Genomic DNA, 13,549 nt, shown 5'->3' with positions numbered 1-13,549 from the left:
GGGGGCAGAAAATGGGAGCAGAGCTGCCTGGGGAAGGCTCGAGGCTGCCTGAGGACAGAGCTGTGCCATCATCTGTGCCATCGCCGATGGTCCTCCGCGATAAAACCCATCTCCGTCACTGTCAGGCCCGGGGTGGAGGTGGGCCGGGGGTAAGGTAGCTGTGTGCTCTTCCAGCGCCAAGCGCAAGCCCTCATTTCCAGGTGCTCAGCCTGGATTCCGAGGCCTCTGGGGCCGGGAGACACCACCACCACCACCAAAAAGGCAAGACTCCATCCCTCTGAGTTTCTGGGGCCCTGTCCTTGGCATGACATCAGCAGTGACAGGAGGAGCTGCTGCCTGAACCAGGGGCTCAAGAGAGGCTGCATGGGAGGCTGGCGTGTGTATGTAGGTGCCGGGGAGGAGGGTGACTCGGCTGGGCGGAGGGAGGGTGTTGTGTATTTAAATGCCAATGGCTGCAAAGCAGGCAGGCGGGCTCTCCGGTGCAGAATCCTCAGTCCTCGGGGTTTAGGGAGTTTAGGATTCCAGAATAAATCTCTCCTTTTGCCCTATAAACTCTATGAACTCGTAACCCCTACATGGCCTCTCCTTTCCCAGGAAGTAGGTGCTCGGCACCTCTTTTTTGAGCAGCTCAGGGAAGCGAGACAAAGGCCTCCTGAAGGTGATGGGAATCCTGAAGGTGAAATCCTTTCTGCCTTTTGCTCATTCATGTCACATTCTTCTATCGGGCTGGACAACTGACAGGTGCGCCCCTCCCCGGGCCCCCCTCGGAGTCCCCTCCCTGGCGTTCGTGCCTCCCCCGATAGCCAGCAGACACCGTCACCCTCAGGAGTCGAATATGATTAGTAGAAACCCTCCTGACAGCTCCAAAGAGAATCCCTCAAATGCATATTCTATTGAGTGCACCTCACTACGGCTGACAGCCGCTTTATCAATTAAATTCCACATTCCCAGTCTTCAGAGACGCCACGAAGCTCCCTACGTAATAAATCACAAACCCCAGTTATTGTTAAATGTCCCATCAGTCTCTAATAAAATCCCTGCCAACAGGAGCAGGTTATTTATTATGCTGCCTGGACAGGAATGAATTGGGCCCCGTTCTCACAAGGAGAAGAGCAAACGGGATGCCTTCCTCCCTAAAGACTGAGGCTGTGATATTAAATGGGGCAATTAATCAATGTGGGCTTTGGGCAGCGGGGAGTCTGGTCTGGAGGGGGGGAGGGTGGCCTGGGTTCTTTGCTGGAAGGCAGCCAGGCAAATCGCCATGGCGAGAGTGGCTGCACAGAGCACAGGTCCCCAAATTCCTGTGTGAAAAGGTATCCCCAGGCCATGGGGGCGTGTGGAAATACAGTTCTTTCCACGTTGGGTGGTAGCCCTTTAGGATTAAGCAGGGGGAAGAAGTAATAAGTTCTGTCCAGAAGGCCAGGTATTAATACTCAATAAACTTGATATAACAAGTTTATTTTCAAAAAATATTTTATTTTTAGAGAGAAGGAAAAGGAGGGAGAAAGAAGGGCGAGAAACATGGATGCGTGAAAGAAACATCAGTCAGTTGCTTCTCGCAGGCCCACAATGGGGGAACTGGCCCACAACCCAGGCATGTGCCCTGACTGGGACCCAAACTGGCAACCTTTTGGTCCACAGGATGGTGCTCAATCTGCTGAGCCACATCAGCCAGGGCACAAGTTTATTAATAGTGCTAGTCTATGGAGCAGATGAACTAAATGAAGGATGAATATAGGAGGGAAAGAGACCTTTTGTTGCTTTGAGGGTCAAATGAGAAAAAGTGGCTATAAAAAGTTTGTTCTTTCCCTTCTTTTCACATTTCCCCACAGATCCTCACACCCCGGGTGGGCCCCACCCATGTCTTCATTTATACATTATTTTCTTTCCCTCTGGGCACAGAAACCTCCCCTGCAAAGAAATGAATGGATGGGACCATCTGAACTTCACCATGCCCTCTGAGCCTGAGTCTTACCCCCACTGTTCCAGCCCACAGGAATCTCTTCCTCCCTCTAGCTCCCGGGTACCTGAGGTGAACAAAGCCTTCCCAGAAAAGAAGCTGGGGTCCCACTGTGATTTTACCCTGGGGGAGACAGGCAGAGGGTGGGGGCAGTCAGCAGTCTGACCGGTTTCTGTACGTGTTGCTCCCCCACCTTACCTGGAGATTAAATGGTTGCTTGCCTGTGTGCTTTATCTTTACAGCGCTGAAAACTGTGATCAGCCACAGTATTGCAGTTGTTAGCTGCTGAGGAAAACATTTTATTGATTTGTGTTTTTAGCTATTTCAATACAATTTATTCCCAGTAACATTACTGCAACCTTTGTGTCTATAAAACATCATAACCAACAAATATAAAAACAGAATGCTGATAAAAACTGTAAGTGTTCTTTTCTGGGAAAGGAGTCTTTTTGTTTCTTTTGGTATGAGAGCTGGTTCTTTGAGTTCTACCATGCATTCCTATAAGCATGGAGACCCAGGAGGAACTTTATTTTTTAAAAGATTTTATTTACTTACTTTCAGAGAGAGGGGAAAGGAGGGAGAAAGAGAGGGAGAAAAATATTGATGTGTGAGAGAAATATCCATCAGTTGGCTCTCACATGCCCCCATCTGGGGACCTGGCCACAGTCGAGGCATGTGCCCTGACTGGGAATCGAACTGGCAACCTTTCCGTTTGCAGGCCAGTGCTCAGTCCATTGAGCCACACCAGCCAGGGCCCAGGAGGGATTTTTTTAAGCGAAGAAAGTGTCAGCCACTCCATCCATGTTTATCAGGTCCATGAAGGGCCCAGTGCGGCCTGGGGAGCCTAGGGCGACAAAAAGTCGCTTCTGTGAGAAGCTCATAGTTTATTTAGTATGAGGGACAGACATGTAAACAAGGAACAAGAACATGTCTGGAGCCAGTCTGGAATTATTTGCAGTGTGAAAGGGCAGCCTGGGGTGCGAAATTAAAAAGTTGGTCAACGGAGCAGGAACTGAGGCTAGAACTGAGGCTTGACCTGAAGCTGGACCCAAACAACCTAAGATACCCACTATGAAAAACCCTTCCAGCACCTGTGGGGTGGGTGGTGGGGGGTGAGGAGAAATGTGGCAGGGAGACCTCTCGGGAGGCTGTTGCAATAGTTAGGATGAGGAAGGGACCTGAAATAGGGCAGGTGCTGTGGAGACTAGAGAAGGGGGACGGATGGAACGTTTGGAGACACCATTACCTGCACTCAGTGAAGTGTTAGAGAGGGAGAGGGTAGTGCAGGTGAAGTCAAGAATTCCCAGGTTTGGGACTTGGGGATTGGGTGGGTAAGGGAGGTGGGGCACGAAGAGGGAGCCTGGAACCTCTCCGGACCACCCCCAGCGGTCCCCACTTCTTTCACAGGGACAGTTGCACATTTTCCCCATTGTTTTCTAAATTTCTAAGCAAAATGCGTCTCCAGGACCCCCTTTCAACGAGATTATCATGCCCATAAGCCTTCTACGTGGTTTGGAATTTGGGTCATTGTGTGTTTGTGCTCATGCACCCAATTGAAATATGACAACAGGGATTATGATACAAGGACAAAGGAAAAAGGTGGGGTTGGATGCAGAATTTCTTTAAGTTTGAAATCGTGAATAAGATTAGTTTGCAGAAATGGAATTATGACTTAAACTTTGTTATAGCATGTAATTTATGCAATAAATATTGAGTATTTACTTTGGGTCAGATCATTTCTTTTCCATTGGAGATAACCGCAGACAACAGGATTGCTGTCCTCATAGAGTGGGGCAGACACAAGAAGCACATGTAATACCAGACAGTGATAAGCACCATGCAGGAAAAACAGAGCAGGCAAGAGAACAGAGTGATGGGAAAGGAAGGGGAGCCGACATAATGGAGAGCTAACTTAATAGGGTGTTCAGGAAAGCCTCTTCGAGAAGGTGATGTTTGAGCAGAATCTCGAGTAAGGGAAGGAGGTTAAAAACGAAGTGACCACCCTTCACGGGGGCGGGGCAGAGGGATAGGAGCACACAGAGAAGACATTACATTTGGATGTCTATTAGGCATCTACGTGGAGATGTCGAGAAGATGGATGGATGTTCAAGTCTAGAGCTTAGGAGTGGAGATGAATTTGGAAGGGTCAGCCCTTCTCCTGCCTTCAGTTCCAATTACTTACATTAGAGCTCCCTGTGGGCCAAGTACTGTGCGAGGGGCTGGGACGCAGACATGAAAAAATGGCTTCGGGGACAGAGACCAGAGCACGTGGCCTTGCTCTACGCGGGTTGTGTCTGCCCGCAGAGGCGGCAGCGAGTGAGAACAGGCTAGGGTAGGGTAGGGTGGGGGGAGGTGATCGCGGAGCCAGGGCAGGCTGGCAGGAATCGTGACGCGAAGCGCGCATCACAATGACAGCATTGTGAGGGTGGTGACGCAAGCGCAGGGCCGGATGGACCAGCCCACAGACGGCCGGGAGGCAGGGCGGTGGCTCCACCGTGGCCGCGCGGCGCCCTCTGCAGGCCACAAGGCGGCAGCACAGCGGTACGCTCCCCTTCCCTGTCCTGCTTCCGCCTGCTTCAGGCCACACTTTTTTGGTTGTGGTAGTTATTTCCCGGTCTTCCTAAGCCTCCGACTTCCGTCCCTCCCCACCTCTTCCATGCCGAGCGTGTCGGTGTTTTCGCGGGCGAGTGCTAATAAAGTTTTTTTTCCTTCTCTCTCTCAGGCTCCCCGCCCCGCCTAAAGTACCGCGAGATCTGGTAGCGCGGCTACGATGGCGGCGGCGTTTGAAGCCACAGCGGCCTTAGAGACCAAGGAGACTGCTGTGCCCGCGGAGCATGTGGCCCCACAGGTCTCGGAGCCCGCCTCCGGGCCCATGCGGAGCCTACGGACGGCCCACGACATCAGTGGCCCGCGGACCCGCACGGGGGACGTACTGCTGGCGGAGCCCGCGGACTTCGAGTCGCTGCTGCTGTCGCGGCCGGTGCTGGAGGGGCTGCGAGCGGCCGGCTTTGAGCGGCCCTCGCCCGTGCAGCTGAAGGCCATCCCGCTGGGACGCTGCGGGCTCGGTGAGGGCGAGGACCCCGGAGAGACGGAGGGGGGCCGACGGGCGGTGGCGGTGGGGTCCGGGGGGGGTGGCCCTGGTCGGCCGCCTGTGCGGGGCTCGGCCGGGGGCTCGGCGCCGCACGTGTTGGAGCCTCAGTTCCCTCTTTTGTAAAATAGAGCCTCATTGTTGAGTTTAGAGATAGTTAAGGTTCTCTCCCCACGGACAGGTGGTTCTAAGTTTAAGATAAACGGTAGAGGTTCAGGGGCGAGGCCCGTTTCTGGATATGGCCATGCGTTTTTGAGAGTTAACTAAAAAGGTAGGTGCCAAGTAAGTGGTTTCTGGACACCCTAACAGGTCTGTGATTCATGTTTGGTACCGAAGCATCTTAAGTGAGTGCTATCTAGTGAAGATTTTGTTTTTCTCTGCAGATTTAATTGTTCAAGCAAAGTCTGGCACTGGGAAAACCTGTGTATTCTCCACTATTGCTTTGGATTCTCTTGTTCTTGAAAACTTAAGCACCCAGGTGAGTTTAGCTCAGAGGGAGGACCCAGAGGAGGGGGGTTGTGTGGATTTTATTACAGGTCGGATGAAATACCCACAGAGATAGATGTGAACTTGATGAATGATTGCGTTAAGCCACGTGAAAAGTACAGAAGTAAGGCATGAGGCCCTTGAGTGGGTGTGGATGGGAGCTAGTGTGCATTGTTAGTGTTAGAAGCTTGGAATTTTCTATTATTACTGCATCTTAAAGAGAATGTCATGTGTGTCAATTTCATCATTACTTGAGGATACAGATTGAAATTCTTTTTTACTTGCCGATCAGACGGCGGTGAGATTTAGCGGTTCTCCCCATCCCCGGCGGTGTGGTGCTGTGGCTCCTGCTGGTAACTGCCAGTGGTTCGCAGAGCTCCGTGCATGTGTCATGGGTCTCCTATCTTCTTGCTCCTCTTGGAGTAGGTCTAAGGTGGCCTTACCCAAGTTAACAGGAGATTTGGGTTTGGGGACCATTTCTTCAGTGAAGATTTGTTGAGCCCATAGTATTAATAAACAGTTTGCCAGGCATTGGAAATACAAAGGTGACTCAAGTGTGATCCTCACAGTCCTATCTTGTGATTTAGTAGTTAGGACAGATTGTAAGTCACGCTCTCAGTCATGTATCCCTAATGACGGGTCTTCAACGGTGGGTTTTAATCCAGAAACTCATACTCATGGTCTGTGAAGTTTTTAGAGTCCTACCTCATACCTGCCAAATCCTGGGTGATCCTGCACGCAGGAAATCCTTCTACTTCCCAAGGACCTGGGCTACTCTGCTTGTGAATGGAGATGTATTTCAGATACTGGCTTCTGATAATTTGGCAGCTAGGCAAATGCCAAAACCCTGAATAGGTTCCATAAATGAAGTCGGTATTTTTTAAATTTAAGATCTTTGTGTTATCGAAGTAACACGTATTCATTTTTGAAAATTGGGAAAATTCAGAAAAATTAAGAAGGACCAGAAAACAAAGTGCAATCTCACCTACCCAGGGAAAAACTGCTGTTAACAGTTTTGGCATAGTTTCTCCTAGTCTTATTTTTTAAGTCGTTTCTTCTTTTCATTGTGGAGACCAGGCTGGTTCCCCTCCTCCTCCAGTAGTTTTACTGCTTGCAGTGTCCTCCTTGTGAATCTCAAGGCCTTTCCTGACCTGCCCCCTGGAGCCAGCTCTCTGACCTTTCCCTGTAATTCTGTCCAGCCACGTGGGCCCTCAGACACACCTAAGACACTGCTGTCTAAGGTCTTTGTATTTGCTGTCCCCTCTTCCTGAACATATTTCCTGAGTGTCACACAGCTGGCTTTACTCTGGGATGTACATTTGGGTGTCTGCTCAAAGGTTAGAGGGACCTTCTTTGATTGCCCCATTTAAAGTGACTCCTTTCCTCCTTTTGTTGCTTCTTCCTCTCTTCCCTGTTTGATTTTTCTTCATAGCACTTTTTGTTTCCTGCCATTATTTATGTTTGTTTATTTTATATCTTCCTCTCATTCAAGAATGAATGTGTCATTAGAGCAAGGCAAGGATTTTGTACTGTTAACTGTTCACTCCACAGCAACTGGTGTGTTGCCTAACACATAGTAGGTTCTTATTTAATATTTGTTGAATGAATAAAGTGATCAAAGGAAAAATAGTTCACGATACAACGTACCACTCACGTATTTATTTTGCTGACTCATTAGTGTATTTTTCATTTTCTTAGATTTTGGTCTTGGCTCCTACAAGAGAAATTGCTGTACAGATACATTCTGTTATCACAGCTATTGGAATAAGAATGGAAGGCTTAGAGTGTCATGTCTTTATTGGAGGGACTCCATTATCTCAAGACAAGATCAGACTTAAAAAGTGTCATATCGCTGTTGGATCTCCAGGTAAGACACCGATGCCTGTTCATAACGGGAGCTTTTAGGAACTGACCATTTTTAATATAACAATAACATTGGACTTTTTGATAATTGTGATCATTATTTTGAGGATTATAAATGCAGAGCCTTAGACCCATGAGAAGCAGACCACGTGACTGGAGCACTAACAGAATTGTGAACTCCCCCTTCCTGTGCACGTTTGAGAGCACCCACGGGCCGGGCCTCTGAGGAGAGGAGGGACGAGATGGCTTGCAGGAAACCCTGCTGAGCCGAGGATTAGGGTTATTCTGGGCTTTAGTCGTTCAGTCATGAATCCCTCAGGATCAGAAGCCAGCACGCAGTGCTGTGGCCATTCGTGCCTTTTGATAGGAACAGTGTATTTTCCATACCTATTGGTGATAAAGTCTGAGGGGAGGATAGTGGGTGTAGGCAAGGCCAGGACTCACAGTTTCTACTTTGTGGTTCGGTGCGTAAACGAAGGCGGACTGGGTCTGCCAAGTCAGCAGTGCCGCCTCTAAATACGATGACATTGGCTGAGACTTGCACGGATTTGGTGCATCATAAATATTTCATTTTTTTTCCTTTAAATTTAGGCAGAATTAAACAACTGATAGAGCTTGATTACTTGAACCCAGGCAGTATACGTCTCTTTATTTTGGATGAAGCGGATAAGCTTTTAGAAGAAGGCAGCTTCCAGGAGCAAATAAAGTAAGAAAAACACCCAACTTGACTATTAAAATGGTGCCCCGAATTGTGTGTCTTTAGCTTTTCTGGGTGGTGAGAACTCTCGGAATAGTTTCCATGGCGTTGTTTTTCTTCTGTTTTGTAGTTGGATTTATTCTTCCTTGCCTGCCAGTAAGCAGATGGTGGCCGTATCAGCTACTTACCCTGAATTTTTGGCTAATGCTTTGGCAAGGTACATGAGAGATCCCACTTTTGTAAGACTAAACTCCAGTGACCCAAGTCTCATAGGTGTGTATCAATGTTGGATACTTATATTACTAGTCTGGGGTATTCGGGAGCTTTCCCTGGCCTGTTTGCCTGTAGCTTTCATGTGTGCTATTGGGAGATGGCAAGTATGTTTGTTTTAACAGAAGACTCTTCTCCATAGGTTTGAAGCAGTATTACAAAGTTGTTAATTCGTACCCTTTGGCCCACAAGATTTTTGAGGAAAAGGCTCAGCATTTACAGGAACTGTTCAGCAGAATTCCATTTAATCAAGCCTTAGTCTTTTCTAATTTGCACAGCAGGTAATGTACCTTAAAAGGTCGTCTGGGGGGACCTTGAGAGATGAAAGGGCAGGCATGGGGCAGTGTCTGTAAAATCATAACCCTGTGTTATTTTTCGTAGAGCGAAGCATTTGGCTGATATCCTTTCTTCTAAAGGCTTTCCTGCAGAGTGCATTTCAGGTAAGTGCATCTGACTTCAACCTTTGTTTAGTGCCCTGACCTGAAGCCTGTCTCAGGTCACGAGGAAGAACTGCCACTTCATGAGTTGTCCTGTGAGTGTGAGGTTATGCTGAGTCTTCAGAGTAAAGAAAATTTCAGGTTCATTTTTCATTGGGATTTGATGTATTAGTATCCCTGTTTTATTAAGCAGTAACTTAGTGTGTGATAAAAAAAAAATTAGAAAACTGGACTTAATGTCTGCAAAGTTTGTTTTTGTCATCTTAGGAGAAAAATATGTTGCTTCTTGACATAATCATTGTTAAAATGTTAATTGTTATTTGAACTGACTGTTTTATGGTCTTGTGGGAGGCAAAAGTGACTCATTTTCACACAAAGCCAAATTATTACTTCTGGCCTAGTAGGAATAAAAGCTTTCAAGGAACTTTTGATCAGTGAGATCCTCTTTAGAGTTTTGATTGATATCTCAGCTTCGTCTTCAGCCTCTTGGCCTGGTATAGCATGAGATAGTGGAAGACATTTTTTGTGGACTAATATTTTGACTGTAGATCACACTTCAATGCCAAATTTATAAACAGCTGATTAAAGCATTCATTTTCCTAAGAACTGCTATATTTCATATATAATTTTGCAAATACAATGTTGTATCTGTAGGCATAACCTAGTCACCATTTAAAATTGATTTTTGAATTTCAAGTCGATTGCCTAACTGTATTTTAAAAGATTGTGACTGTAGGTCTTAACCTAGATTTACATATTAGGACAGCGTTACCTTTGGTTTGTATATTTTTAAGTTATTAAGACTGGGACTTACGATCCCTGCTTTTTGTGGATTTAATAAATGTTCATTTGGGTCTCTATAGGCAACATGAATCAGAATCAGCGTCTTGATGCTATGGCTAAACTGAAGCAGTTTCATTGCAGAGTCCTCATCTCCACAGATTTGGTAAATTTCCTCTTCAGTTTGGGTGACTAATCCCTCTTAACATATGTTCTGTAATCAGATGTACAGATTTCATCTGTTGCTTTATGTGGGTATATCTGACAAGAATACCAGAAGATAATCGTCTTTCCAGTGCTAGGGAATATACTTTCTTAAACATGTCGTTAATATTTTCATCTTTGTATTTGAAAGTAGTCATAGAAATGTATTTCCTTTTCCTTTCCTCCTAAACATCCTCTTTCCTCCTAAACATCTTCCTGTTCTTTATTTGGCTCTTGGTTATACTAGAATGAGGGGGGTGCACGTCGGTAGAATAAGATAGTGCACGTTGGTAGTATATGATAGTGCAGATTGGTATCATGCTGTAGCTCATGTAGACAAACAGTCGCTCTCTTTTTCAATTCAAGGCTTCCCGTGGGATCGATGCTGAGAAGGTGAATCTGGTGGTAAATCTGGATGTGCCGTTGGATTGGGAGACATATATGCATCGGATTGGCAGAGCTGGCCGTTTCGGTAAAAAGAAAAACTTGAGTGCTTTGTTTAGGGGGAGGATCTGTGATGTGACAGGTGGACTTGGAGTGTCATTTGTGTGAAAATGATTTGCTACTTAGCCTTCCCTGTGTGCTTTAGGGACTTTGGGCCTGGCGGTGACCTACAGCTGTCGGGGAGAAGAAGAAAATACGCTGATGAAAATTGCCCAGAAATGTAATATCAACCTCCTGCCTTTACCAGGTATATTTCGTCTGTTTCATTTTGCTGTCAGATTAATAATGGTGATGATGACAGGCCTACTAAAAATAAAAGTCTAACACAGGACTGTTACGATGTCTCAGGTGTGACCCCAAGGACTTTGTTTGCTGACTCATTTAATCCCTACCACCGTCCTGTGAGGGATGTGCCGTGATTGTCTGTTTTGTAGGTGAGGATACTGAGGCAGAGAGAGGTTAGGTGACTTGCCTAAGGCCTTAGAGCAAGTAAGCAGCGGGGAGAAGACTGCCCGCTAACTACTGGCATGTGAAAAGTGAAACATGCTTTACTACTGTTAGCTTCCCTTTTTAGTTCGTAGCCTCACAGTTTGAATTTATTCTTCTTTAAAAGTAGAGATATTTTACAGCTTATGTTACTATAAAGGTAATTCTTCTCATGTTCTCCTTTGTCACCAAGGGAAAGGAAAAGTATTTGTAATTTGACTACTGTTTTGAACATTTTTAAGTGTTTACTTTTGATTTTAGTGAATCATTTGTCATCCTGCTCTTTGTAAGTGAAGTCTTGGAAACTGTGTTTGAAACTATTAATGATTTCTTGAAAACAAAAGAACCCTAAAAAATCTCTTGTGTGGAAATACAGTTTATTTGCTTTATGTGCTAACTTAAGCATGTTAGTGTATATATCTGTCTATGTATACTCACATAGTATACGTATGATCTTCTAGGATATAGGATATGTAGTTATTGAATTATAAGAACGAATATTTTACCAGTTTATATCTAAGCCCTTTAGTGATTTTTTAAAAAGATTTTATTTATTTTTAGAGAGAGGGGAAGGGAGGGAGAAGGAGGGAAAGAAACATTGATGTGAGAGATTGGCTGCCTCCTGAATGTGCCCTGACCCGGGACCAGCCCCTCAACCCAGACTTGGGCCCTGACCGGAAATTGAACCGGCGACCTTTCGCTAGTTAGTGGGACGACCGCCAACCAACTGAGCCACACTGGTCAGGACACTCCTTTAGTGATTTTTTACAAAGCTGGATTAGGCACAGGTCTAGGAGTTCCTGTGGATTCTAATAGCTTGTAATAACTCATTTTGTGGTCTTTTTACAGATTTCTTTAATTGCTCTAAGCTTATGTCCTGATTTACAAAATACTTGTTTTCTGAAATCATGCAGAAAGTACTGATCTAGAGCAGCTCAAGACTTAATGTTTTTGATTCCTTTCTTGCAGACCCCGTTCCTCCTGGCCTTATGGAAGAATGTTCGGATTGGGATGTGGAGGTTACAGCGGCTGTGCACACGTACAGCTTAGCAGGCGCACCCGGCCAGACGCTAAAAAAGCAAATTCAAAAAATGGAAAGAGCCCCTCAGACCCCGAAAGCTCATGGTAACCATGTGGCTTCTTGTAGAAACACTTCCGTCTCTGCATTATCAGCCAAGTCAAAAATCACCACCAAACAGAAGCTCCCTGTGAAAAGCCACTCAGAGTGCGGACTCCTGGAAAACGCAGCGTCACCCCAGGCCCCGGGCCGCGCCGTGCAGGTGGAGGGGCAAATGAAGAACTCTGTTGAGAGCCCAGCTGAAAACTCGAACAGTGGTCAGCACCCGGTCAAAGAAGAGTCGCCAGTGTCACTCCCCCAGATTCCCTGTCTGTCTGCCTTCAAAATCCACCTGCCATGCACGTGGACTTTCGCAGAATTGGTAGAGGATTATGAACACTATATTAAGGAGGGGTTAGAGAAACCTGTGGAAATCATCAGGCACTACACAGGTCCTGGGGATCAGGCCGCGAATCCTCAAAATGGTTTTGTGAGAAGTCGGATTCCCGAAGAAAGAGTCCGGGTGCTGGTAAGTAGTAGCCAGTCTGGGAACTCTGAGAGTGACAGCGATTCTTACAGCTCACGGACTTCTTCCCAGAGCAAAGGAAGTAAGTCCTGCGTGGAAGGCTCTTCTGGTATTCAGCTGAAAGACTTGGAGTCTACCCCCGTGGATGGCCGTATCTCTTTGGAACAGCCTCTGAATGGAAATGACGCCCCTAATCTAAGAGAGCATCAAGGAGCACCTGAAATCCAGGTGAAGGCAAGGCATAAAGAGGGGGCCAAACAGAGAGTGAAGCAGGGCCGAAGAGACGCAGCTAGGCGGCCCTCCTATCGGTTGCAGGCAGAGCCCCGGGAAGATGAGTGGTCTGACGGCCGTGGGGCAACCCACGTGGGTTTTCCTGGTGCCTGTCAGGGTTATGAAGAGTATTGGAAGGCCTACTACAGGGCGTGGCACGAATACTATGCTGCTGCTTCGCAGTCGTATTACTGGAATGCTCAGAGGCACCCGGGTTGGATGGCGGCCTATCACATGAATACCGTTTATCTGCAAGAAATGATGCGTGGCCATCAGTGATGATGGGCCGTACCTCAGACCCCCTGAAGTACCAGTGAGCCAGACCTGTGGGTAGCCATCCTCCTTGACCTATAGGAGAGGGGCGCATAGTGGCATTTTTGAGGAACTTGAAGTCTCAAGTCTTTTTGCGTGGATACCGCTATTTTTCCGATTGTTTTGACCTACCAGGTATATTACCTATTTTTAAGAAACTTAATGGGTCAGATTCTTAAGAGAAATATTTTGGGACAAAGAGCTAAAAATGCCGGGGTGCCATCTTCTATAAGCTGTTCCAAAAGGAAACATTTGAAAAGACATATTACTGCTTACTTAAAAAAATAAAAACAGGTGAGATTTGAAAAACGCTAGCTTATGCTACGGAGTTCTTTACAAAAGGCTTGGGCATTTTCATTGAGGTACGTCTGTTCTTGTAGAAATTCATAACATGGTGGGTCAGAAAATCCCCCTTTTAGGATTATGCAGGAAGGAGTAAACATTGCTTCAGACTGTCCCAAAGATACTTGATTTGATGCTCTTTGCTTCCAGTAAAAATATTCATTACCAGTAAAAATACCAACTTAGCCACATGTATGAACAAATTGTTCATCTTTCGATGGCTTTGTTTCTGAGATGGTGAGGGCCGTCCCCTCTTTCCCAGTGCAGTAAAAAGCTAAGCCTCAGTGGCAGCTGTTTCTGTTTCTCAGAAAGAGGAGCAGCTCTTAA

At 46.4% G+C, this 13,549-nt stretch overlaps 1 protein-coding gene across 1 annotated transcript; it reads left to right on the top strand.

Moving 5' to 3' along the window:
* Positions 1 to 4,711: 4,711 nt before the first annotated feature.
* DDX20 (DEAD-box helicase 20) lies at positions 4,712 to 13,309 on the top strand. Its single transcript, XM_054565009.1, has 11 exons — positions 4,712 to 5,025; positions 5,432 to 5,526; positions 7,233 to 7,401; positions 7,989 to 8,103; positions 8,225 to 8,367; positions 8,507 to 8,645; positions 8,746 to 8,804; positions 9,665 to 9,747; positions 10,152 to 10,257; positions 10,375 to 10,476; positions 11,685 to 13,309. Exons 1-11 carry the CDS (start codon positions 4,731 to 4,733, stop codon positions 12,845 to 12,847), a joined length of 2,469 nt encoding a protein of 822 aa, XP_054420984.1. The 5' UTR covers positions 4,712 to 4,730; the 3' UTR covers positions 12,848 to 13,309.
* Positions 13,310 to 13,549: the final 240 nt, after the last annotated feature.

The sequence above is a fragment of the Pteronotus mesoamericanus genome, unplaced genomic scaffold, assembly GCF_021234165.1.
Source record: "Pteronotus mesoamericanus isolate MK-2021 breed Mesoamerican mustached bat unplaced genomic scaffold, CSHL_Meso_final scaffold_99, whole genome shotgun sequence".
Taxonomy (NCBI): Eukaryota; Metazoa; Chordata; class Mammalia; order Chiroptera; family Mormoopidae; genus Pteronotus; species Pteronotus mesoamericanus.
This window is presented reverse-complemented; position numbering and strand designations above follow the sequence as displayed.